General features: G+C 38.7%; 1 protein-coding gene and 1 long non-coding RNA gene across 3 annotated transcripts; one reads left to right on the forward strand and one right to left on the reverse strand.

Annotated features, from left to right (window-relative positions):
- Positions 1-954: 954 nt before the first annotated feature.
- Positions 955-3,337, forward strand: LOC139936234 (uncharacterized). The gene is made up of 3 exons (XR_011785921.1): positions 955-1,154; positions 2,032-2,124; positions 2,995-3,337. It is a non-coding gene; the product is annotated as an uncharacterized lncRNA (long non-coding RNA).
- Positions 3,338-13,623: 10,286 nt separating this feature from the next.
- On the reverse strand, positions 13,624-19,450 carry LOC139936640 (uncharacterized). Of its 2 annotated transcripts, XM_071931494.1 has the most exons (7): positions 19,319-19,450; positions 18,654-18,963; positions 17,938-18,261; positions 16,969-17,395; positions 15,649-15,822; positions 15,338-15,451; positions 13,624-14,740 (listed from the first exon to the last, which is right to left on the reverse strand). In XM_071931494.1, the coding sequence occupies exons 2-7, from the start codon at positions 18,858-18,860 to the stop codon at positions 14,553-14,555; spliced, it is 1,434 nt and encodes a 477-aa protein (XP_071787595.1). In that variant the 5' UTR covers positions 18,861-18,963; positions 19,319-19,450; the 3' UTR covers positions 13,624-14,552. The 2 variants fall into 2 exon arrangements, with proteins under 2 accessions (XP_071787595.1, XP_071787596.1); XM_071931495.1 differs by lacking the exon at positions 15,649-15,822.
- Between the last annotated feature and the right edge of the window lie 7,635 nt (positions 19,451-27,085).

Genomic DNA, 27,085 nt, shown 5'->3' on the forward strand with positions numbered 1-27,085 from the left:
GTTACCGCAAATCTTACTATTTCTACATCCTTAATATTGGAACCATGCAAAGTTTCAAATCCTTCCAGTACCCATTCGTTCAAGGACGTTTTTTTTCTTCTTCAAATTTTGCTTGAAAATTGTATCAAGTAAACTACTTTTACAGCATGTCAACGTGAGACTAGAAACCCTACTTTCAGAACTGTATTTATCATGCAGTTAGTTCATCATAAAAGTAAACTCAACATGGAAGACCCTTGCCTGGCTGCAGTAATCCACGGGTGACTTCCCAGATGAATTATGTCATGGATTTGAACACAGCGGGAGGCTGTTGAATGTGATGCATGGATCATGTCACTAAGGTCAGAACTTAAACAACAACTACCAAGTGTACAAAACCATACGGCATATTACTGGGAAAGTCACCCATGGGCCATGGACCTCTGTTAGTAAGAACATATAATAAGACCTAGAGGGCGCACTCGGCTGTATGCTGTTCCGACAAGTAGGATTTGAAACTTTGCATGGTGGAGATAAGATATAGAAGAGTTTGCGGTAACACCATGTAATAACAATCTCTAAATGAGTTGGGGTGGTTCTGAAAAGAACCGTTGGGTTAACTCGACGTTTCGATCAGTATGCTCTGATCGTCTTCTGGAGAACACCATGTAATAACAATCTCTAAATGAGTTGGGGTGGTTCTGAAAAGAACCGTTGGGTTAACTCGACGTTTCGATCAGTATGCTCTGATCGTCTTCTGGAGATGAAAAGAACCGTTGGGTTAACTCGACGTTTCGATCAGTATGCTCTGATCGTCTTCTGGAGAATGCTCCAGAAGACGATCAGAGCATACTGATCGAAACGTCGAGTTAACCCAACGGTTCTTTTCAGAACCACCCCAACTCATTTAGAGATTGTTATTACATGGTGTTACCGCAAACTCTTCTATATCTGTTCCGACAAGGACGTCGCGTCGACATTTGGAAACCGGGCATAAAATTCAATCGCGTGTGTTTTGCCCGTATCTGTTGTGCATGTAAACCATTGATTGAACGTAGGAAAGCCACTAATTTTTCCCGCACAGTCTAACAAATCGTTAGTAAAATGCCTGAAAGTTGTGCAGCTTATGACTGCACCAACCGTCGAGTCATGGGAGGTGTTCTCTCATTTAATAAGTGAGTATTTCAAGGTACTTTTCACACTAATTTATTTTAATAAGAACAAAATATGAACGTTTTTTTTCCCGTTTCCGAAAACTGGACAGAATTGCCGTAATGAAAATGTACTAGGCCTATCATGACTTTATGTAACTTTCTTGTTGAGAAAGTTCGCGGATGATGGGTCCTTCCTCCATGGTTAAATATGACATATTTTCACTAGAGTTATAAACTATGTGGTGCATTCTTAACGTTTTGGGCTAAGTTTAATTGTTGATGGCAAGCAGTGGCAAGTTCTATTCAAATCGATTCTGAAGTGCTGAACAATGTTGTAGGCTACAGAAACAGATAAACATGTACACTGTAGATCCTTCGCACGGAAATCATGGCCATGCATGCATATGGGGAGGACTAAAGACAAATTATGTTGACAAATCCTGCCTTGGTTGGTTGTTTTTATTTATCCGAGTTCATATACTCATCATACAAATAAAATAAAACAAGAAAGCTCTCCTGAGAGTACTGTTACTGTTGAAAAAGGATTTTGTCAAATTTAATTGAATAGCGTTTTCTAGACCAAAAACCTATCTGCAATCTCAGGATCTGACTGGGTGCTACTTTTCGTGAATGTTGTCTCCAACTTCCAAGTTAAGTAAAATTGGGTCTTGCCAGGTGGGTATACACGTGACGTCAACATTACATGTGACGTCAACAATGGGTAAAATTATTCCATTTCATCAATGACAACTAGTTTTTTAGCACAAAATTTGTATGTCCAATCACAAAAGGGGTTTATGGAATTCATGCCTGCAGTAAGAGGCAATCTATCCCAGGATTATAAGTTGCCTTCATTAAAACATGGTTAATTTATTATGGGATTTTCTTTTTAATTCAGATTTCCTCTTGGAAAGCAGGCTATACTCACTAAAGTGGGTGACGGCAATCAGGTTGTGCAGTGAGCACTTCAAGAAGGATGACTACATGAGAGGTTTGTATTTACTTGTACTTATTTAATTTACAGGGTCATTCCTTGTCAACTTAACATGCTTTGGAATCTGACTATCCCCAAACTAAAATATTACAATGAAAAAGAACACATGTTACAATTGTGGTTTTGTTTTAACAAATGAAGGCTATTTCAAGAGCTTTAAAATTATGTTTAAAAGCAGTGTACACTATAGGTAATAGTACTCAAATTATATATTAGCATAAAACCTTTCTTGATTACGAGTAATGGGGAGAATTGATAGTATAAAACATTGTGAGAAACAGCTCCCCCTAAAGTGACGTAGTTTTCGAGACAGAAGTAATTTTCCACCAATTCCACGAATTTGATTTTGAGACCTCAGATTTTGAATTTGAGGTATAGAAATCAAGCATATGAAAGCACACAACTTCGTGTGACCAGGGTGCTACAAGGGTGTTTTTTTCTTTTCATTAATATCTCGCAACTTCGTCGACCGATTGAGCTCAAATTTTCACAGGTTGCTATTTTATGCATACGTTGAGATACACCAAGTGTGAAGACTAGTCTTTATAGTGTCCAGTGTCTTTAAGTGTATATCTGATTTGCTTTCGGAGATATGGACGTTCGAATGCGGCAGGTCATGCTGGTTAGTCAAAAGTTCTTGGAGTTTCTTTAGGGAGTCCAAGATCCACATCAGAATGTTGATCAGGTTACAAAGCGTGATTTGACGGTCATGTTACAAAGGTTGAATTGACTCGGAATGACCCTGCAGAAGTGTTGTTGGCCATTCCTACTGTGATTTACAAAAATAAATCAATTGAAAGCAAGAATTTGCTATATTTTTTCAAAACCTATAAAATATGTTATAAACAACCAAGTTTACATTTACAGGTAATCATCCCAGAGATGACCAAGAAAATATTCAACATGGAATCAGGAGTCTGCTGTACCCTCCATCTTTCCAGCTTACCCACCACATAAACAACAGAAGCAAGCGAGTAAGAGGCCTCCACCTAAAAGAAAAATGATGACAGCGGATCCTGGCTCACAACCTCCTCCGTTAAAAACTGTTAATGTTGCAGAAGAGCACATGTATGCAAAGATCAAAAAATGATAAACCAGGGACAGTTGAAGGTGTTGAAGCTGAACTTCGGATCGAATACTTTCACGCTGATTGAAAATGAGCTGAAGTCAATGGAGAAAGACAAACATGGTCTCTGAGGAAATCAAGCAGTTCACGTCACACTACATGTCTATAGTGCCCAGGGTATGGTTTTGTTAGACAGTATTTACATCTCCCTCAAGGATGTCATTATGACATCATCACCTGTCCTGTGACATCATCTTAAAGGTGTTTTATTTTAAATATTTGAAAATCTGTAACAAATCAGCCACAAGAGACCGTAGGTTTTTGTTTGCAGGATTGGGTAGGGATAAATTAGGTCTTCATTTTATTTTGTGTGCGTGACCTCTCATCTAAAAATGGCAAAAGTTATGAAGTGACTTTCAACGATGTTAGTGCCTGGCAAGGGTGAGCAGTTAAAAACAAATATCAATGACGTCACAAAGTGCAACTCTAGCGACAGGTTGAAAACTCAGTGGCGAAGTTTTGTGTAATCACCTCAAAATGTACACACGTTGATTGCTGGCAGTCATTATGTGTGAAGTTTCAGATCGATGACGTCACCAGAGGTCACATGATGTCGTTACCAGAGGTCACAAGACGTGGCATTAAAGGTGCATTTTTTGAAAACGTATATCTTCCGAAGAAATTATGCGATTAATTTGAAACTTGGTGGAATGTTAGATACATGGCAAGTTCTTGTAAATTCTCTATTTGTGCACAAATGACATTGTGTGTAGTTTGTCATTATTATCATAATTATTATTATTATTATTATTTTTTTTTTGGGGGGGGGGCAGGAATACTCTTTTTTTTCTTTGGGTCAGGCTTTCAATGGTTGATGTAGATCTGTACAATATATTATCTGCAAACACATTGAATTATTTCAAATTTTTAGTTGAATGCAGGGACCAGTCTTCAGATTTGAAAAAGTGGAAAGTTTGTGTTGCATGTTGTTGATTTACATATAAGAACAGGTTTTTTTCTGTTGGATTTACCAAGTTTTATTTTAATAACTTTCATATAACATTTTGTATATGTTTGAATAAGGTTTTTTGTTTAACCTAATAAAATAATTGGAAATATAAATTCCATAGCGTTTGTTGTGTTATGCTTTCGTTTTCCTGCAATATCAAGTCCCTTCAACGGAATGTCAGGGTGCTAATTGATAAGCCCAAAGGATGTACATGTTTACCACCGGGTAGGTAAGATTGAAAGTCTCTTCAAGAAAGTTCACAAAATTTGACTTTTACATGTAGGCCTAAACAAAAAGTTATGGAGTTGTGGTTATCACATTCCCGTACATGTAGTTTTTTCTTCTAACCCTACAACCAATATTTTCGTCGCCAAAGTTCATTTGGATTGTGGTAGAGCAAAATGTTATTGGATGCATTCAGTCCTAGATTTCGTATCCTTAAGCCCTCTCTTGTGACCCTGTTGCCACACGTTTTCTGTTTGTAACTTTCAAGTTTGATCCTAAAAATTCCAAAATGGGTACGACACTACAAAGGCTAAACGCCGAAACAATGTAGAAGAGCATTTCCAAGACCTGACAGAGGAAGACGATCACGGCACACAACTTGTCAAGAAAATCAGTGGCTTGCCGCTGTTCATAAGAACTGTCCTGCATCATCGTGACAATGGAATACTGTTTACCGAGCGGTTAGAGACATCGACTTACAAAAAACATCTTGTTTTTAGGCCAGTAACTGGACTTTCCCTGATCAACCTCTTCAATCTGTTCTGTGGATTATCTATTCCTCTTCACAAAGGTATTGTAAATATCCTTTCAGTAAAAGCCTGGTCAAAAACTATTAACTTTCCGTTCAGAATCAATCGCACAGATCGGGAACTTCGCCCGTCAATTTGTTTTGTTTACGTTTTGTGTATACCTAGCGTTATAACATCCGGGTACTTTCCGCGCTGTTTGCCCGGTCTCACCATGCCCGACGGTGCTCCGTGTGCGCACAGCGGTAAAGCGTTGCTGCCAATGGCCAGTGCGCCCTCTAGTTCTTTTATATAGCTCTTATATAGCTCTATGGTAAGAACTACATCATCAATCAACTTGTGGGCGTACAATCATGTTTGTTAAACCACGGTATTAAACAGTGCCCAACTTCATAGCGCTGCTAAGCACAAATATTTGCTTAGTATGAAATGTTTGCCATGATAAAAACAGGATTACCAACAAAATGTCCTCGTGATTTCAGGATAAGCAAACAACAGCTGAATACCAGTAACAATCAATATGCAACAGATGGAAATTTGGTTGGTAATCATTTTTTTATCAAGGAAGAAATTTCATACTGGCAAATTGTTGTGCTTAGCAGCTCTATGAAGTTGGGCCCAGGTTGTAACGTTGTTACCAATCACGTGATGTGATATAAAGCCGCTTGTTATGCCTTGGTACCAAATTGTGGAGTTTTATTGGTCGAGAACCAATCACATGGTACGATACAAAGACGCAAGTGACATGGCTAAGGATGCGCACTACGCTATGACGCATAGCGCAGAGGGTAACATGAGTTTTGTTTACCGGTATATCGTTCCCACCGCTCGGGTAGACTTCCAGAGCTTTACGCGATTAGAAACAGTCTGGGTTCTGAGAAGTGTTTTTAATGTGAACACCTGTTCCTCTGCTTTATAATAAATGTAGAAACAGTCTGGGAACATGTGAATAGTTTTTTTTTTTTTTAATTCAACACCTGTTCTTACACTCAAAGAACATAATTTCATTTCATTGAAGTAAGCGTATCTGATCGAAACAAACATACATACATACATACATATAGGGCATTTGTATAGCGCCACTACGCCAAGAACGCAGCGCATTAGATAGGATACAGATAATGTTTGATACACTTCTTAAATAATCGAAGAGAGTCAGATTTCCTGATTGAGGTGGTGAGTGTATATTCAAGGTGTGTGGAGCAAAATGAGAGAAAGTGCGACTTGAAGCCGACTTAAGAAGCTTGATTGAGTTAGGTTGCATGAGGCGAGTAGTGTCGGATGCTGAGCGTAGACTTGAGCGGCCAGGCCGATGGAGAGACAGGCAAGAGGTTAACTAGCCAGGTGCTGTGTTATTGAGGCATTTATACACATTCGGCAGCCAGTGAAACCACGAGTTGAAACCAACTGATCCAGAACCACCCCAACTCATTAATACAGAAAACATACATGTGGCACATATGAAAGAGACAAAAAGTAGCACCCTGATGGATTTTTAAAAGGCAAACTAAATTACTACCGAGTTAATCTCCTGATGCATCAATTTAAGAAACAAACCATATAAAATAATGTGGCGCTGGGACTAAGGAGAGGAGAGAAAGTTGGTGTTTATTGCCCCACCATTCACTAAAGAGCAGAGTCAGCAAAACTCTCAAAAGGTTTACTCAATTAAAGAGGGCGCTATCACACCAATTTTATTGATCTCTTCGCTCGTCCCCAGCGCCTTGCTTTAACCAAAGGCGCTGGGATGGGCAAACGTATCATGCACTGTCATTGGTTTAATAATGCGCAGTCCCATCATGCATCACACTCACACTGCGCCATATTTCTATGCACTGTACGCATGACGTACTTCCTGAACAAGAATCTGTGCGAGCGATTAGCCCATCCCAGCGGGCCTGGATAGACTGGCCGCTGGGGCCGAGCGAAAATGATCTCTAGCTTGAACATCTGACGTCACACTTCAAGGCACGTGAATGGCGACAGAGACTGGCCTCCTAGCCCATGTATCTTCACCTTCCACCTACATTCATTTTCACATAGAGATACGCAGCCAAATTCTACACCAACTTTACATACAAGTACATCCATGCATGAAGTATGTATGCATATACACAATACACACGTGTGGAGCACACAGACGACTGCCATATCTGCGGTTTGATTGGTCCGAGCTTAGCTGCACAAACATAACCTCGGGCCAATCAAGACACAGATACGGAAGCTTTTAGTCACTGCATTAATCCAATGATATCGTTGTGTCCCATGGAATCTCTGGCCCTGAAGTAGGCCTACCTGTATAAAGACGGGGGCCCATTCTATTCTCAACAGACCTTCGCAAATTCTCATTGCGAACGCACGCTGTTGGTGCGTTCGATTAGCTTCCATGTGTCGACCTCGCGGTGCTCACTCGGGATCGAGCCCATGACGAGCTAATCGAACGATCACTCACCTTCTCGTGGTGACGTCATGCACTTCGGCCCCTTGGGCCAGCCCCAAGTGACCCGTTCCACAAGCAAGGCACCATAGACCGATCCAGGCGCGCAACGCAAATGCTGGGGTGTCTTTTCCTTTTCACTTTTTATGGGAATTGAATGTCTTCCTCGACAATCTTTGAAATTTCCTTGATGTGGCTGCTTGATATAACAACGTACTACATTCTTGATAAATTTTTAAAGTTAAGCAGAAAGTAAAATACTGAAATTCTGACAAAATACCTTGCCGATGTAATGCATTTTTACCGACTATTATGCAGTTTCCGCGTCTTTGACCCCTAACTCGCCTAAGACAAGCACCTTTTTCAAGATGATCCAGCTTCTATTTTGTTGCAAATATTTGTGGTCAGTTATCTACATTGGTATATCATGATGTCCTGTTAAGGAAATTGTGTTATTCGTTGAGGAGAGCATTTTATTTCCATAAAGAGTGAAAAGGAACATGATTTCCTCATGTCTTTGTGCACAAAACTAGGCACATAGACCTTATCGCAAATACCAATGCGCAAGCGCAAATACCAATGCGCAAGCGCAGACTGTTGAATGAGGTGCATTGTGGGATAGATATGCATCAAACTTTGCTACCAGCTAGACCACAATGCACCTAATTCCAAGCTTTACGCGCGCGCCCCGGTATTTGCGATAACGTCTATGTACACCTCAGCAATGGCGCGCGGTGCTTAACACTAACTTGTGCGCCCGGTGCGCGTCGGATCAGTCTTTAATACTCAAGACGTGATTTTTCTGCAAAATACAAATTGCCTTGCCCTCTCAAAGAGTAAATTGCTTGCCTTTTTATGATACATTGCACTATAAAGCTTCATGACAATTGAGCAGTGGAAGCTGTTTTACTTGCAACACCCTGTCTGATGTCCTGCACAGTTGTATTGCCACCATTCATTTATATTACATGTATAGCACTTTTTCCTTCAGACCCTTTTGTTAGCCTGGAGGCACTTGTATTCCTACTGCTTGAGCACCAATCAATCACCCTTAGCTTTACGTCAAAACTTGTGGATTCTGCTGAGTAAACCAACGTAAACGTAAACGTAAACGTAGCTGTAGCCGTAATCGTAGCCGCCAATTTGGATTCGGCCTAAGCTTGGAATGTCTAGTAACGTGGAGTACGCAAACGAAGAAGCCATTTTGCCACTAACATAATACGCTTGACTAACACGGAATTCCCTGCTTCCGTAAGCGCTGATTCTTTGCTTACGGTAAGCAGAACCATAAATTGGGCCCTGCTAAAGGCAGTTGTAGCGGAACAGACTCGGGGAGCTAGCGTTGGTCCATACTTACCGCCTCTTATAGGGTGCGCCAGACCAATAAACTGATATGCAGCCAAGGGTAACTGCTGAATATATTGAAAAATACTTAAAATAGGCCTACGTTTCAAAATTCTCATGCCTATTGAAATCCGATCAAACGTTGTCTGACTACACCCTTCAGATTTCTTTTTATTTCTTGGCAGGTCAGCCATTTTGGAATTTTGTGTAATTCTTATATGTAAAATCACGCCCGAAATGTGTTTTTTCCCCTCAAAATCGAATTCCAGGTTTCATGAATAAATGTTTCACTCCCTCAGCCAAATAGTAAGCCTTACTACTTGTAGGCATTAAAACAAAAAAACAAGTCATCTGTGACTACAATGATCAATCTGCCGTAAAACCGTGTAATGTGTATACACGCCATGCGTGGCTTGTAACATAGACTGGTCCCCTGACAACTGATACGTAATAACCCAACGCGTTAACTCAAGGAACACTGCAGCGCCATTTTTGTGTGCAGTTTTCAAGAAGGTCGCAAGGAACACGTGTGTCTGTGCTAAAGACTTCTCAAAATAAGGTACGTACTTCTTGTTTATAACTTATGGACAGACTGGATCCTTATGCTGCGTCGTAGTAAAACGTTGCTATAAACAAAGCACCAGTCTACTTACAACATTGTGCGACAATGTCACGAAGATTTGACAGTTGCAACGGCTGAAAACACGTACACACTGGCCTTTTGCCGCTTTTGTGTTTTTTAATCATTTTTCGCTAACTACGTGACATTTTGATGATTTTATTTTACAGCAACCATCTATAAAAACATTATTGATGATTCTACAGCCCTAAATTGCGTAAACGGTGAACCGGTGTGTCCCTTTTAAGGTTTTCATTATGTTCTGTACTATTTCCTCCCCGTCGCTTGCTAGCTAAAATTCACGGCAAATTCAGTGTTTTTAAGTTCTGTAGGGAAACATAAAAACGCGGGACAAAGTTGTTGTTGTAAGTAAGTAGCATAGCGTCCCCATGCGTTGTAAAAAGGCCAGTCTCGTGTATTGTCGTCTGCGGGCAAGTTTGTTGTTGTTGAGACACCACGATTTCGTCATTATCAAAATGCAGAATATAATAGAAATACAGAATAGAATTACATGTTTTCCTTTTTCTCAACTAAAAATAGGCATGCCATCTCATGTGGTGAACTAACTTGTGCAATGATTTTCAAGTACAAAACCCATACAGTGTCAAAGTCTCCTACCTGTAGCTTACTTTGCTCCATGGAACAAGTGTCGAACTCAGTTGTATTCATATGTGCCCCCCCCCCCCCCGCCCAAAAATATGAATGATTTTTGCAATGTAAAACAAAACCGACCGACGAAAAATAAGCAACACAGCTCATTTCTGCTGCGTGTGCGCCACCATTGTAAATAAATTCCCATAGTAACAAATGCTAAAATGTTAATTATTAAAAAGTACTAAAACAAATAATGTTATGTCTTTCAGTCTCTTGATACCCATCAGAAATATTGTCAGACAACTTCACTTCAGATTTCTTTTCAATTTTTGGTAGGTCCGTAATTTTTTTTTTTTTTTTTGCTCTCCCCGGCTTTTGTTTCAAACCGACTCGCTGCCAGATTCTCTCATTCTTTTTCTTCTTTTTTTAAAAACGTATTTTTGGGGCTGTTCAGTTTTTAATTGCTAAGGTTCCCTGGTTTTGGGTTTTCTTTTTGTAGGGGGTGGGGTGGGGCTGGTTTATTCCATAGTTGGGTGTCAATGTAAAAGATTGTTCCCACAACACCCCGTGCATTTTTTTAGTGTCTTTTAGTGGTTTTTCAAATCTTCTATTCTATTCATTGTCATTTTGTTTTAATGTACCTATGTGACCCGTAGTTGTGCAATTTTATGTCTTTTTTTTTCTGTGTAAATTTTTATCAACATTTTTACCCTGTAATATCACATTATTCAGCTTTGTGCTGCAAGTTATTTTTGTTTATTAAAACTTGCCTAAATTTATCAAATCTCCTCACAAGTTGAAGCACAGAGCCACAGGTTGATAAACTTTTGTAACTCCTCAATCTATTAAATGCATGACCACAAAACGTTCTTGTTCAAAATATTGTGAGGGCCTAACTGATGATAATCACCTTGGCGCATGACTGTTGACCTATAGCTAGGTAAACTAGGTAAACACGTATTGGGGGGGGGGGGAGGGGGGCACGACACGAAATATCCCGGGTGAGGGGGGGGGGGGGGGGCTCCTCACTCGTAATGTATAGCTCCCAGATGACATTATCTTAATAAGGTCTAACATTATTTTAGTCACACAAATAATAGACCAAAGACACAAAGGTTGTATGGTTTTTATAATATTTGTATTAACAGATTTATTTTAACATAAAGAACGTGATAAGTTAGGCTTGATGTGTGGAAACATCCTTACAATATCAAAGCTTCGGACAACATGATGAGAGGTACAAAAGAACATATTTGTGTACATCGATACCAAAGGCTTACCGAGTACTTTTTATAAAATAAGTAGCCATGATTTATATAAAACACTGGTATAAAAACAATTTGTTTTGATTTTGAATTGTGATTTTGAACGTTGTCCGAATTTTGCAATCCTATTGTATGAACCTGCTGGACTCGATTTCACAAAATCTGAGATTCACCTGAAGACGAATTTGTAAATAATTATTGCTACATTTTGTCATTTTGAAGGCCTTTAGTGACATCACACTATGAACAAATAAAGGCACTGAACACTTTTTTTTAAAGACCAGTATTTTCACTTGGTGTATCTGAACGTGCATAAAATTAAAAACCTGTGAAAATTTAGACTCAATTGGTTATTAGAGTTGCAAGAGAATGATGAAAGAAAAATTGTTTGCTGTGAGAAGCCTAATAAAATACTTCAGGCCTGAAATCTTTTATTATTTTCGTGCGAAATTACCCTTTTCTCAAAAACTACTTCACTTTAGAGGGAGCCCTTTCTCACAATGTTTTTGACCCGTATAAGTATTTTTGAGTATAATTACCAATGGTGTCCTGCGCCTTTAATGCAGGTAATATTCATAGGCTGTTCAGATAAATCTTAGCTCTCTTTCTGGAATCGAGCCTAGGGTTCGGACTTAGTGAGATTCATCATAAAATGAGTTGTTAATATGCACACAGAGAGGTTTTTGTTGTGGCACCACACTTAGCTGCATAGCAGTTAAGATTGATGCTCATTTAAAAATCAACTCCTTGTGAATCCACTACCTTCTAAAAAATAGATATGCCCCATCGGTTTCGTACAAAAGTAGTCAACCAACGAATCATTTATTGTACATAAATATATCAAAGACATTCTTCACATGAATTCCTATTGAAACTGCATAGTTGTAATGCCAAAACGGCAGTGACTGGTGAGTAATGAATCAGAGTGACGTCATGGCTGGTGAGCTCTGTGATTGGTTGATACAATGCGTCGAAAGTAGCTAAAGAGAATTAATTGTGATAACAAAAGATTTTTTCGACCGCTCCGAAAAAAATGTTTACTTTGTCGTAGTAGAATTGACTTACAAAGGTTATTGTTGCACTCGTTACTGATTTAAGTTCTCAATAGTCTACATCTTCGACATTTTGCAAAGTTTGTGATTTTTTTTCCCAACTACAAAATTTTGTTCGCTCCAAACATCAAGTTTACCTAGTTAGAGTTGAATTGACTTATAATGTTAATTGTTGCCAGTAGTAGCCAGTAACGCACAAGCAAGGCCAACAACTCACCAGAAATGTTGCGACCCGTGCCGTGGTTTTGTGCCATTTAAACCAACAAGCTTTTAGCTAAAGATGTTGTAAAGAGCACACAAATAACTTCTCTAAAGATGATGAGATCAGAATTGCATGAATTTTTTGTAATGAAAATAATGTAAGGTAGACTTGGAAACCGATGATAACAGAACAAGAAGTCATCAAGGGACTAGGCCTACCGAACCTTCATCTATAAATAGACCAATGTAACTGGTATGAGAAACATCAGAATGATAACTTATGACATTTAAGACAAAGAAGTGCAGTAGTTATGAGGAATCTATTGATTGTGTTTCTGTACGATAACTGTCAGAACTCACCCGTGAAAACCTCGGGAGCTCAGGTGGCATGAACTGTAATATAATAATGTATAATAAATTGGGGGTTAAATCATCAGTTCTCGCAACTAAGAGCTGAATTGTGAAGGACGTGGCTACAACGTGTTCGAGAAGCAGGCATGCAAGGGCGCCTTTGGCAGCCAGCCTCATCAACCCATCCATGACCACGGAGCACAGCCAGAGATCGAATGTGTTTGACTTTTCGCGAGGAAGGAGACGCGGACGGTCTAGAAATCCCCCATGGCACAGTAGAGAACCAACGCACAACTTAACTTACATATGACGCTGGCCGGGTTTCGAACCAGGGTCACCTTGGTGAGAGCTGAGCGCTTTAATCACAAGCCAACCATGCCACCCTTAATGATAGGAGGACATCGGGGGGCGGGGGCATAAGAACTATGTTTTATGACTTTGGGAACTAAGTCAGTATGAACTTTATTCTTTGGACCTATAAGGGGACCTTTATGACCGATAAGTTACATCAAGACTTGGCATGGTTGGCTTGTTGTGTAAAGCGCTCAGCTCTCACCAAGGTGACCCTGGTTCGATACCCGGCCAGGGCCACAAGTGAGTTGAGTTGTGCGTTGGCTCTTTGCTGTGCCACGAGGGTTTTCCAGACCAACTGGTTTTCCTCCTTTGGGATAATCAAACACTTTCGATCTCTGGCTGTGCTCCGTGGTCATGGATGGGTTGATGTGGCTGGCTGCCAAAGGCGCCCTTGCATGCCTGCTTCTCGTACACGTTGTAGCCACGTTCTTCGCAATTCAGCTCTTAGCTGCGAGTAAGGATGATTAGCCCCCCAAATTATTATTATTATTGTAAAACAGTTCATGCTACCTGTGAGCACCCGAAGTTGTCACGGATGAGTTATGACAGTTGTCGTACACAAACACAAGCAATAGATTCCTCATAACTACTGCATTTCTTACTGCCTCCCAAATTATTCTGGAGCTAAGGATAGTAGGAAAAGTATTCTATACTATATTCTGTTGACTTCGACCTCCTGGAGTACGGTAAAGTGTTCCTATATGACCGTTCTCTTTAACTATAGTGGATTGGCCTTCACGAAGTATAGATTGGAAAAGTTCCAAAAGAGGAACCAATGAAGAAGAAAAAGAAAAAGCACAAAAATACTTCCACTGTCGTATCAACATATTTGCCATTTACCCCCGCTGTGGTTGATGCATGTTTAAACGATCGTAGCGCAACATTGGTGCAAGCATGGAGGAAACAAGACCTCTATGGTGTCAGCGATGGCATTTCTTATAATCAAAATCCTCTAAACCAATGTCAAATTTAACATTTTGATATGATACGCGGCGTGGTATAATTCAACTTCGCACGACAAAAAAAAGTTCCATAAACCGAGCGTGTCCAAAATTATTAGTTGATTTTGACAAAAACTATTCCGAATTTTTTCAACACTTGATGATACGCGGCGTGATGTAATCGACGTTCGCACGACCGAAAAAAGGTTCCTTAAACCGAGCCTTTCCAAAATTATTTCTTTGATCTTGGCAAAAATATTCCGATTAAGCACTTTCGTCGCATTGGATCAATCATCACAGAATGCAGTTTTTCCTTGTTTGTTTTTCCTTTCATTTTTATATTAATTTGTTGACATTATTTGTAAGGCCTCGACCTAATTATAAAAAATATTTTTGTTTTGTTTGGAGGGAGTCCCCCGGTGTTGACAACATAATTGCTATCAATCTAATGGCTGCACACAGCAGCAGGTGAACATAATTCCTGCCATCTTGGAATGCTTCTTCGTTTTGATATCCTGCTCTACTGCGACCTTCTTCATCTTTCTGTCTCTCTTACTTTGGCGTCTGCCGAAGATTCTAGACCAGAATCCTCTTCTGGAAGTTGAACCCACCTCTGTGAGCCCTTGACCTGAAGATAACGAAATGGAATCTTGATCAAAACTCAAAAATTACTTTTATTGTTTTAATTTAATTTAATTTTTTGTTTTCAGGGGGATGGGGGAGTAGTATCACTTTCCACCAGGTATACACTTATAGCGTTCTAATTTAAAGAATAGGCAAAATTAAATAATCACAGTACAACATGTCTTGAATGCTACACTGAACATCATGCCCGGGCCAGTGGTTTTAGTGGCGGGCCAGTAAACTATTGACCAAACAAGTATGGCAGTCTTATGTTTTACAATTGAATATCAATACGTCACTGTGCAAATCTTGACAGGAAATAAACTTTCAAATTCTGATCTTGAGTCTGGAAAATATCTTTCATTTCTGTTGCGTAATAAAGTATATTTATTCAGCTTCATACCAGAAAAAGCCAGATGAGATCAACCTAAACAGTTAAATGCATTTTAATAAACTGTTTCAGGCTCTGTTTTTCACATTTTGATTCTGTGTTGTTCAACAAATTCTGGTTCAGTAAAAGTGTAGAGCTATAAAAAAAACGTAGTCTTGTGGAGTTTTCTCCTAAACTCGAGCCTTGTACAATGTTGTTTTTTCTGAATACCTTTTGAACAAATCGATATCAGGTCAGTCTGATCATCAGCTGACTGAAGTGCAGTATCGTCTCCATCAAGGATGAATATCTTCGAGGTAATAGAGGTCGCATCTTTGATTTCATCTGTGGAATTAAGATAAGACAACTTTCTTTTTATTCTGTTTCACAAAATTAATTGCTGGCGTCGTCAAAGAAATTCAACAGTTCATGCCGTATAGAATAAAAACAAAGTTATATCTTTATCTTTATCTTTGTATTCTGGATGTTTGATTTTTTCCTTCTAAATAAGAAGATGTCTTTGTTTATAGATCCTCCCTTACCCCCAATGTCACCATTGACGTAATCATCCCACACTTCATCACCTATCTCATCGGCAGTAAACTCCCCATCGTCCTCACCAGACATGCTGATAATTTCCCCGAATGACAATGAAGAGATGCTCGTGAGCAATGAGACCGTATCCAGGTCACTAATGCTCGACCAAGACGTCAACTCTGAAGAATCAACAATCGTCAAGTTTAATCTCAACAAGAAATGTCTTTGAAACATTCTACAGTTCGTAAGACACTGCTGTTGAGTTGCAAAGTTCTCGGTTCGAACCAACCCCATCCGAGTAATGTGCTTGTGTGTGTTTTTCACAGAGCTCGGGAAAGTACTGAGTGTACAGTGCTTACATACATCGGTTCGAATCCCACTGGAGCATCTTATTAATGTCACGGGTGCGATGCGACCCCCCACGTTTGTTTTTATGTTACGTAATCATTTGCTTTACTTGCATGGCTAGCGCCCTCTGCGGGCTGCTTTCCGGTTCAAGATCATTCTGTTTTGGGCCGAAGACCTTAACTGACGTCTTTGCGTGTCTTCACCCAACAGGTAAAGATCTTGTTATATTTTGCATTTAAATGTTTTCCTAATTAATACTTAGATTAAATAGTGTGTAATAAGGACTATCCTCAAGTCTCATTTTTGTTTATAGAATGTTGTTGACTTTAGTGGATATCTGGTTGCTTTTGCAACATCACGCTAGCTATTTATTGACTTGCGGTGTTTAGATATATTTATTACCTCTAGAGCCTTTCCTAATAATCTTAGCAGTGTTACTGAATGTAACATTTTGGAGATCCTTTAGTTTATTTTATCATTGCTTCTGGGATTGGAAATTACCTGTTTATATTGCATTCCACCGTTAATTTGCCTTAAATCCAAGATGGCGGTCGCGTCCTTAATTTTGGCGCGAACCGCGGTAATTGTTTTATTGTTACATTGTTCATTCTTTTAAAGTTTAGTTTATGTAATTATTATTGTATATTTTGTATGATCATTCTGTTTTGGGCCGAAGACCTTAACTGACGTCTTTGCGTGTCTTCACCCAACAGATTCACCGTTTACAGATCTCAATAAAACTAAAGAGCTACTATATGATCAGACTTGCCGTTTCATGCCCGTACTTATTCCAAGGGTCACATTAACAAAGATCACGTGTATAATGGCTTTCTTTAAAACTTAAAAAGCTTACGAGAGTGATGCTGGTCGATGATCTACTTTGATTTGTTTTTCTCATTTTGTTTACTTATTCAGAGTAACATGTTCTTGGAATTTCCAACATTAATTTATCTAGACTTTAATTACTTGAACCTTACCTTCTTCATCTTCTTCTTGCTCCAGAATCTCTCCTTCCTCGGTTGCCCAGTTCGCCGCAGCATCCCCATCTCCCATTGGTTGATTCTTGAACTTCATTTCCACAACTACCTCATCTTTCCTCTGGTCCTCTATATTCCATTCTTCCTTCATCGTCACCCCCTCAACCGGTTCGTTGTGTCCAACCTCCTCTTTCACCCTTGACCCCACCTCACCCATCTCCCCTATTTCTCCATCCCTTCTCTTCACTACTTCGGACTTGATTTCATTTGTATTTGCCTCTTGGACTGGCTCTCCGATCTTCTTTGGAGCAACCTGTTCTTCTCCTTTTGAATTATCCCCCATCCCTTCAACCTCGCTGTCATTTGCCTCTCCTAGCTCAGCCCTGGTTTCCTCAGTCCTCATCTCCTCAACTCGATCTGTCATCTCCTGAGGATTATAAATTAATTGTGTTATTGTTTTTATTTCAACATCTTTATACATGATACACATATCAGCACAACGGCTGTTTTACATTATGGTCATGTGTCTTAAAGGCAGTGGACACTATTGGTAATTACTCAAAATAATTATTAACATAAAACCTTCCTTGGTATTCGAGTAATGGAGAGAGGTTGGTAGTTTAAAACATTGTGAGAAACGGCTCCCTCTGAAGTGGAGTAGTTTTCGAGAAAGAAGTAATTTTCCACGAATTTGATTTCGAGACCTCAGATTTAGAATTTGAGGTCTCGAAATCAAGCATCTAAAAGCACACAACTTCGTGTGACAAGGGTGTTTTTTCTTTCATTATTATCTCGTAACTTCGATGACCATTTGAGCTCAAATTTTCACAGGTTTGTTATTTTATGCATTATGTTGAGATACAGCAAGTGAGAAGCCTGATCTTTGACAATAACCAATAGTGTCCACTTCCTTTAAAAATGAGAATAAGGAAACACATTTTTTTAAATTATACTTTAAAATATACTTACATGATCTACCTTTGCTTCCTCCTTAAACTGATACATCATCTTTAGCTCCCCCTCCTCGCCCTTTACCATCTCTACCTTGGCACAACTTTCCTCTTTCTGTTCCTTCTGTTGCAAGTATTCTTCAACAATGCTCTCCACCTCTACAACTTTCTCGATCTTTATCACATTTATCTTCATTCCTTTATCTATCTCTCCCTCTGTCTTCACCTCCTCTTGTCCGTTTGTTTTCTTCCTCTCGCCGACTTTGGTTGTTTCTAGGTGACGAGGTACGCTGACTATCGGCCTTGGCTCATCGGAATCCAGTTCGGATGGCTCTTCCCCTACCTGTCGTATTAAAAGTATCGGGAGTAAAATTCAGTAACTTATCACGACTCATAATCTAGGTTGTCGCTCTCCTCGATATATTTTAGCCAGTATTTAAAAAAAACTCTTTAGTATTCTGCCGTTGACTATGCAGTTTGAAACATCGTAACCAACCAGCTTTTATTTAGTAGGGGCAATAATTTGGCAGTTTCGTGCACTCTGTGGTAAAAGCTGGAATCTTGTTTTACCAAAACATAAACAATTAGTGTCATCTTTAAAATGACCTGTTTATCATGACCTTTCCAATGTCAAAGTGGAAATACTCCTTTGGTAAAATGTTAATGTGATTTACAATTTCGAATGAATGTTTCACTTTTGTGAAATACAAATCAATATAATTAAATAAAAGTCACCTGTGAGGCTTCCCTCTTCTGCGCATGACCTCTACCACCGTCTTCCTTGTTATCAGTCACCATGGTAACGCATCCATCCTCATGACACGTGTAGATACTTGCATGTTTCTCATGATCTACACCGGACGGTACATCCACTTCCCCGGCCTTCATGATCCTGGAGGCGATGGAATTAGCGATGACGACCTGCTCTTCCGGGGTGTGCATTTCATTACCATTGCAATTCTTTCAGCTAAACACTCATATTTTGGATCGGTCTCATTGGAATGTGGCGGATCATAATTCCGGATCAGTTCATTGATCCGTTGTGCTATAATGTGTGAGATACAATTAAATGTTCTTAATGATGTTGGAAGCATGGTGTGAATAATAAGAATAAACTTTAAATACATCGGTAACTTGCGGGTACAACCATGTATTGATCTCTGTAGTTAGTGTTTGCGCTAAAAAGAGCCGGTTTTGGTAGTATACTCTGTTCGTCTTTTGAAGATATGCCAATTTGGAAATAATGTTTTGTTTATTGAATTGAAATGAGTTGAACCATAAACATGAAAAACCAAACACTGGTAAAATTTCTCTGCCCGAGTCCAACCAAAAGCAGATATGAATTTATGTTTCTTGAAAGCAATAACTGTACTAATTATTGTAGTAGACAAGTGTCTTACCTCCTGGGTTTACGTCACTCATTTTCGGTCCGTTTTTATCTTGCTGATAAGATGCAGAACTGTCAAACTTTGAAACTTTGAAAAGCTGCAAATCGTATATAAATCTTGCACTAGCAACAGCAAATTGAAATATGAAGCATGTTCTGTTTATTTTCCTGCATATGTACCCATTGGTAACGTATGCGTACAAACCGCGCCTCCAGACGCGGATGCGCGCGTTTAGAGATTAATGTTCTCTTCTGGAACATTTACTAGTTATACAGTGCCACACTTTCCACCAATGGAAACCCTGCATTTTAGGTGACGTAAAAAAAACGTAAACAGCGCCCTCTTCAGGGTCAAAGAAAGACTTTTCATTGGTTAAGAGTTGGGCGTGTTGCGCACTCACGACGTGCTTTGTATACGCAAGGCCGTTTGTTGGGACATGGGATGGGTATGGGATGGGTGTAGGCCTAATATTTATTTGTTTTCTACAAGTATAACATCCCAAGTTGATTTTTTTTCAATAATTAATAATGACCCATCACGATTAAGTAGAATTCATTCAGCCATATGAGAACCACGGCAAAATCCGTGTTTTTAAATCTGTAGGGAAACATAAAAACGCGGGACAAAGTTGTTGTTGTAAGCGAGTAGCATAGCGTCCTCATGCGTTGTAAAAAGGCCAGTCTCGTGTATTGTCGTCTGCGGGCAAGTTTGTTGTTGTTGAGACACCACGTTGCGGTAGACAACATTATTTCTATTACTTCCTACAAAGTTATCATTTCGGCATTATCAAAATTCAGAACATATTATAAATACAGAATAGAATTACATGTTTTCCGTTTTCTCAATTAAAAATGGGCATGCCATCTCATTGTGGTGAATTAACTTGTGTAATGATTTTCAAGTACAAAACCCATACAGTGTTAGCTTGTAGCTTTAGCTTGTACTTGTAGCTTACTTTGCTCCATGAAACAAGTGTCGAACTCATGTTGTTTTCATGTGTGCCCCCCTCCTCGCCTTCACTTTACCAGTATCGTCTCGTGCCTTAGTGCACGAAACACTTCATGATGGAATATCCACAACCCCTATACTCCTTTTCATATAGCCTGTTGATATTTTTTCTCTACTTCTATTACCGACCAACCAGTATATTATGTTGACTCTTGTTTTCGTTGAATATGAATGACAGCCTCATATTGGATAGGTATTGAAAAGGGGTCAAATACTCGTCACAGTCTTACAGTAAAAACAAACCCAACAAATCAATCATTGAACGTTGAATTATTCTGCCAATAAATCATATTGTATACTAGTTAATAACACGAACTGTTAACAGCCAAAATTTTGAATGATTTTTTCAATGTAAAACAAAAACGACTGACAAAAAATAACCCACCAGCTCATTTCTGCGTCGTTTTCAATTTGGGGAAAAAACCAACCAACCAAACATTAAGCTGCGTGTGCGCCACCATTGTAAATAAATTCCCATAGTAACAAATGCTAAAATGTTAATTATTAAAAAGTACTAAAACAAATAATGTTATGTCTTTCAGTCTCTTGATACCCATCAGAAATATTGTCAGACAACTTCACTTCAGATTTCTTTTCAATTTTTGGTAGGTCCGTAATTTGGAATTATTTGCTAATTACCCCCCCCCCCAAAAAAAAAAAAACATCCTCTCCCCGGTTTTTGTTTTAAACCGACTCGCTGCCAGATTCTCTCACTTTTTTTTTTAACTTTTTTTAAAACGTATTTTGGGGGCTGTTCAGTTTTTAATTGCTAGGGTTCCCTGTTTTTAGGGGGGTGGGGTGGGGCTGATTTATTCCATAGTTGGGTGTCAATGTAAAAGATTGTTCCCACAACATCCCGTGCACTTTTGTAGTGTCTTGTAGTGGTTTTTCAAATCTTCTATTCTATTCATAGTCATTTTGTTTTAATGAACCTATGTGGCCCCGTAGTGGTGCAATTTTATGTATTTTTTTCTGTGTAAATTGTTATCAACATTTTTACCCTGTAATATCACATTATTCAGCTTTGAGCTGCAAGTTATTTTTGTTTATTACAAATAAATGAATAAATGCATTCCTCCCATCTCAAGCCAATTAGTATTAACTTGCCTAAATTTATCAAATCTCCTCACAAGTTGAAGCACAGAGCCCCAGGTTGATAAACTTTTGTAATTCCTCAATCTATTAAATGCATGACCACAAAACGTTCTTGTTCAAAATATTGTGAGGGCGTAACTGATGATAATCACCTTGGCGCATGACTTTTGACCTATAGTTAGGTAAACACGTATGGGGGGGGGGGCGGGGGCACGACACAAAATCTCCCGGTGGGGGGGGGGGGGCTCCTCACTCGTATTGTATAGCTCCCGGATGACATTATCTTAATAAGGTCTAACATTATTTTAGTTACACAAATAATATACCAAATACACAAAGGTTGTATGGTTTTTATGATATTTGTATTAAATGATTTATTTTAACATAAAGAACGTGATAAGTTAGGCTTGATGTGTGGAAACATCCTTACAATATCAAAGCTTCGGACAACATGATGAGAGATATAAAAAAAAACATATTTGTGTACATCGATACCAAAGGCTTACCGAGTACTTTTTATAAAATAAGTAGCCATGATTTATAAAAAACACTGGTATAAAAACAATTTGTCTTGGAATTTAGAATTTTGATTTTGAACTTGAACGTTGTCAGAAATTTGCAATCCTATATAAATGTGAACCTGCTAGACTCGATTTCACAAAACACTGAACTTCACCTGAAAACGATTTCGTCCATATTGCCAATTTGTTCGTGATTTGAAAGCCTTATGTGACATCACACTATGAACAAATAAAGGCACTGGACACTTGTGTAAAAATACCAGTCTTCACACTTGGTGTATCTTCACATGTGCATAAAATAACAAACCTGTGAAAGTTTGGACTCAATTGGTCGTTTGAGTTGCAAGGGAATGATGGAAGAAAACAATTCGTGCTTTGAGAAGACTAATAAAAGACTTCAGGCCTGAAGTATTTTATTATTTGAGTGCAAAATTAACTCTTTCTCAAAAACCACGTTCTTTCAGAAGGAGCCGTTTCCCACAATGTTTTGGAGTTTGGACTCGTATAAGTAATTTTGAGTAGTCGCCAATAGTGTCCAGTACCTATAAAGCAGGTAATATTGATAGGTAGTTCAGATCAAATTTTACTCTTTGTGAAATCGAGTCTAGGTTCAGACTTAGTGATATTTATCATAAGATGAGTGGTTAATATGCCCACAGAGAGATTTGTTTTCACTGTCAAAATATATTAGTAAAAACAACGCTAATTAGTCATATGAGACATGATTTTGATGTAAGTTAGTCAAAACCATGTCTCGTACGACTAATTAGTGTTGTTTTGACTAATATAGTTTTAGAGTGTTTTGGCACCACACTTAGCTGCATAGCAGTTAAGATTGATGCACATTTTAAAATCAACTTTCTTCTTTATGAATTCACTACCTTTTCTAAAAATAGATATGCCCCACCGGTTTCGTACAAAAGTAGTCAATTCACGAAACACTGATTGTGTGTGAATATATCACAAAATAATATTAACATGAATTCCTATTGAAACTGCATAGTTGTAATGACAAAACGGCAGTGACTGGTGAGTAATGAATCAGAGTGACGTAATGGTTGGTGAGCTCTGTGATTGGTTGATACAATGAGTCTAAAGTAGCTTACGAGAATTAATTGTGATAACAAAAGGTTTGTTCGACCGCTCCGAAAAAAATGTTTACTTTATGTTGCACTCGCTACAGCTATATTAGTCTTCAATAGTTTGCATCTTCGACATTTTTCAAATTTTGTGAAAGAAATCCCGAAACTACAAAATTTGTTTAATAAATAATAAGTAAATGAGTGTTTTTTTAAAAGAGGCAAACCGTTCAAGCACTCTTACAATCAACCACAGCGGGTCTCGATCATCAACATGAACCCAAAGAACTTTAACCAAATGAATGGAAGCACAAAGATACTTGTTTACCTGCAAGTGTTGAAGTTTTACAAGTATACCAAATCAAAGTAGTAGCCAGTAACGCACAAGCAAGGCAAACAACCCACCAGAAATGTTGCCACCCGTGCCGTGGTTTTGTGACACACAAAGGACTTCACCAAAGATAGTTTGATTTGTAGACAGGAAACAAGACGAAAGATAATGTGACAGAATTGGATGAAATTATGGTATTTAAATGAAAGATAGACTTAAAACCTTGTAGGAATTGAACTCTTGCAAGTATACCAGTGATTGCGACCCGTGCCGTGGTTTTGTGCCATTTAAACCAACACGCTCAGCTAAAGATGCTGCAAAGAGCACACAAAGGACTTCACTAAAGATGATGAGATCGGTAGATAGGAAAAAAGACGAAATATAATGTGATCAGAATTGGTTGAAAATGTGGTAATGAAATGTATAGGGGTAGACTTGAAACCCATGATAACAGAGCAAGAAGTGTACACAGATATTCCATCAAGGGAAAAGCAACAGACCAATGTAACTGGTATGAAAAACATCAGAATGGTAACTGATGATATCTAAGACAAAGAAATGCAGTAGCTGTGATGAGAAATATATTGCTTGTGTTTTTGTACGATAAATATCAGAGTTCACACGTGAAAGTGTTCAGTTTTGGTCTATTGTCATTATCTTGCCATAATGTGCCATAATGTTTGTGCCAGCTCGGTGTTTCATGATTTCAATTTGCTGTAGTGTTTTGTACTTTTATATGTTATTATCTATATTTTTAAAATTCATGCTTTTATTTTCTGTATTTTTATAAACATGTATGTTATTGTTGGAGGGGTCTGGGAGGGCACATCGCTTTGATGACAGTTTGTAAAACTTTTGCCTTACCCTGGACGGCCCCTGCCAACAAAGAATTATGTCCGAAGATTTAAAATAAAATAATAAAATAAAACTTCGGGAGTGACGTCAGTGCACCTCGGGCCAGCCCCAAGTGACCCAATCCACAAGTGGTGCCCACGTTCGTCCTGGAAAAAAAATAATACGCAACATCGGGGTCGACCCAGGGAAGCTAAACGAACGCACCCACTGTTGTAGTTCTGAGCATGCGCACGTTACAGAAAACAACGGATTTACATGGTAGGTCTGCTGCCACACAGCGTCCTAAAAGGTTTAACAAGTACACAACGTGCTTCCCCAGATAAAGACAGGTACCTGCTACCATATGCTGCTTGATCCAGTGTTTCCATTGTATAACCATGACCATTGGATAAATGTAGTGACTAAAAGCTACCGCACCTTGGTTTGTTTTGATTGGGTCTGAGGTTACCTCGGACAACCAATCAAAACACAGATATTGAAAGGTTACTTGCAATATTGTAATGTTGGTGCAGAATTTGACTACGTATCTTTATGTGAAATGAATTTAGGTCAAAGGTGAATGTACAGACGCACGCCGGCTGGAGGCCGGCCGGTCTCTGGCGTTATTCACGAGCCTCGAAGTGTGACGTCAGATGTTCAGGCTACAGAGAGGTTTCTTTTGTGAGTCCTTTAGTAGAAGGTCCTTTAGTGTATTTTTTATATTTCCCTCATTTATTTTATTGGTCAAGAGTTTAGAGATGCAATGAATATTCATTTAGTTCTGTGATGCAGTCAGTGAACTACAGTTGAGTGAACAAGTCCTTATTTGGGAAGACATGAGTGGGCTGATGTAGGGTGTATGTGTGTGCATTGAGAGGTGACTATTGTTCTGTAGAGTGGGTGCCATGGTTGGGTGAGCTTAAGAATTCCTTGCAGCCTTAGATTAGGGTGTGGTTGGTCATTCCAAGATCTGCTATCAGGGAGGTCAGACATATTGCAGGACCTTCATGCAGAATTTTGTTTGATAAATTGTATCATTGCGACAAATTGAAGATTTTGCTGTTTCAACAGAAAGCTATAACAGGCAGACACCGTTTAAGTTTAAAGGGAACTCCTAACCGTAAGTTGTGAATTATTTTGTGAACAAATATTGCTTTGAAATTCATTCTAAGTTTAGTACGAAAATGTACAGTTTGATAGTTTATGATTATAGTGCAAACCAAGTGTAGAAACTATTTGATTATAAGCATTTCCAGACAGAACTGTTCAATTATCATTATGGTATCGGTATGGTTGGTATTGATTTTGTAGATGGCACTGGTTCCGGGTTAAACAGTTTGCGACAGACATTAATCGGGATACTCCATCTTCCTACCACCCTACACTGGATGAACCATGATTGAGCTAACCATTTGAACTGATGTGGAATTTTGTCAAGAATGAAGACTGGGTATAGCTTCAAGCTTTTTATCCTCTGAACGGATTCCGTCGAAAGAACAGCTAGCCCGATAATTTTGGAACACTGGTTCTGTATGTAAAAACTCTATGCTTGTATATATATATATATTTATCATCGGAAGATGGGAGCAATTTATTAAGTAATTTTTGTCTTCCATGAGAGTAAAGACACTTTTTGTAGATAGTCAGTAAAAGCCAGGTTGGATTGCAATTTTGTATTTGCTGACATTATACATTTAACATTTAGGAGAATAATTTTCTTCTTCTATAGCCATACATTTTGGGAAGAAGTTTTGCTATTGAGATTAAGGGAGTTGTTTTTATTCTCCAGTTGTGAAAAGAAGTTGGAAAGAAATTTTGCTATTGAGATTAAGGGAGTTGTTTTATTCTCCAGTTGTGAAAAAGAAGTTGGAAAGAAATTTTGCTATTGAGATTAAGGGAGTTGTTTTTATTCTCCAGTTGTGAAAAGAAGTTGGAAAGAATTAAGGGAGTTGTTTTATTCTCCAGTTGTGAAAAGAAGTTGGAAAGAAATAATTGTTATTTGAGATTAAGGGAGTTGTTTTACACTCCAGTTGTGAGCAGAAGTTGGATTAAGAAGTTTTTCTAAGACGTAATTTAGATTTGAAGTTAAGTGGAGGGTTCTACTAGCCCAAGTTATTATATTGACATTTAAAGAAGTTTGTGGAGTTTGAGAACAGAGTATAGTTTTTCTTTATTGATTTTCATTGAAGATAGTAAGTGAAGTGAAGTTCAGAACGTTTTTGAGGTTTGAAGTTTTGATTTAGGTGAAGTAAGGATAGATAAATTATTTTGGTTTAATTTTGGAGGAGATTTTATTTGAATCAAGGAATTGTAATTAGAGCCAAAGAATATTGGACATGTTGATTGATAGTGTTCGATGAGGAATTTCATAATTAAATACTGATGTATATAGTAAATTAGAAGTGCTTCTTTCACTGTTCATTTATTTCATGAGTGCATGGCTTGTTCGTCTTTCTTACATTTGTTGGTTGGAGCCACATCCCGTGGTTATGTGACACTGGGCACAGATGAATTTAGCATCTTGACAGGTATGGCCGGTCAAGTCAAAGCCATAGCTGACGTCGTTGAAGACGACTTTACCCTCCATTTCCGAAGAAGGCCGTTCTCTTTCAGGCAAAGCTTTCTGCATGACGGTGCCAGACAGCTCGTTCTGCCCGTTTTCACTGCTAGACATCCACACCCTCACTGTCCATATTCCTCGATGGTGCTGTGTCCATGGAACTGCCTCCGAATACTTCACTTTCAGCTGCAGAGCAATCTCATTTGCTTTGCCTTGTTTTATGGAAGCTTGTGGCACCTCTGGATTAATCTCATTCACACTAACATCTGTATGGTATTAGGAATGTAAATTATGTTTTAGTTCCTCTTCTCAACACTCTTAAAAACACACGGGTCAGATTACTGATCCACT

Source organism: Asterias amurensis, chromosome 4 (genome assembly GCF_032118995.1).
Source record: "Asterias amurensis chromosome 4, ASM3211899v1".
Classification (NCBI taxonomy): Eukaryota; Metazoa; Echinodermata; class Asteroidea; order Forcipulatida; family Asteriidae; genus Asterias; species Asterias amurensis.

Coding starts and splice junctions, on each gene's coding strand:
- LOC139936640 (XM_071931494.1), bottom strand. CDS start 18,860: ATGCACACCCCGGAAGAGCAGGTCGTCATCGCTAATTCCATCGCCTCC. Junction 18,262..18,653: donor AGAAGAGGGAAGCCTCACAG/GTGACTTTTATT, acceptor TTAATACGACAG/GTAGGGGAAGAGCCATCCGA. Junction 14,741..15,337: donor GATATCGATTTGTTCAAAAG/GTATTCAGAAAA, acceptor CGTTATCTTCAG/GTCAAGGGCTCACAGAGGTG.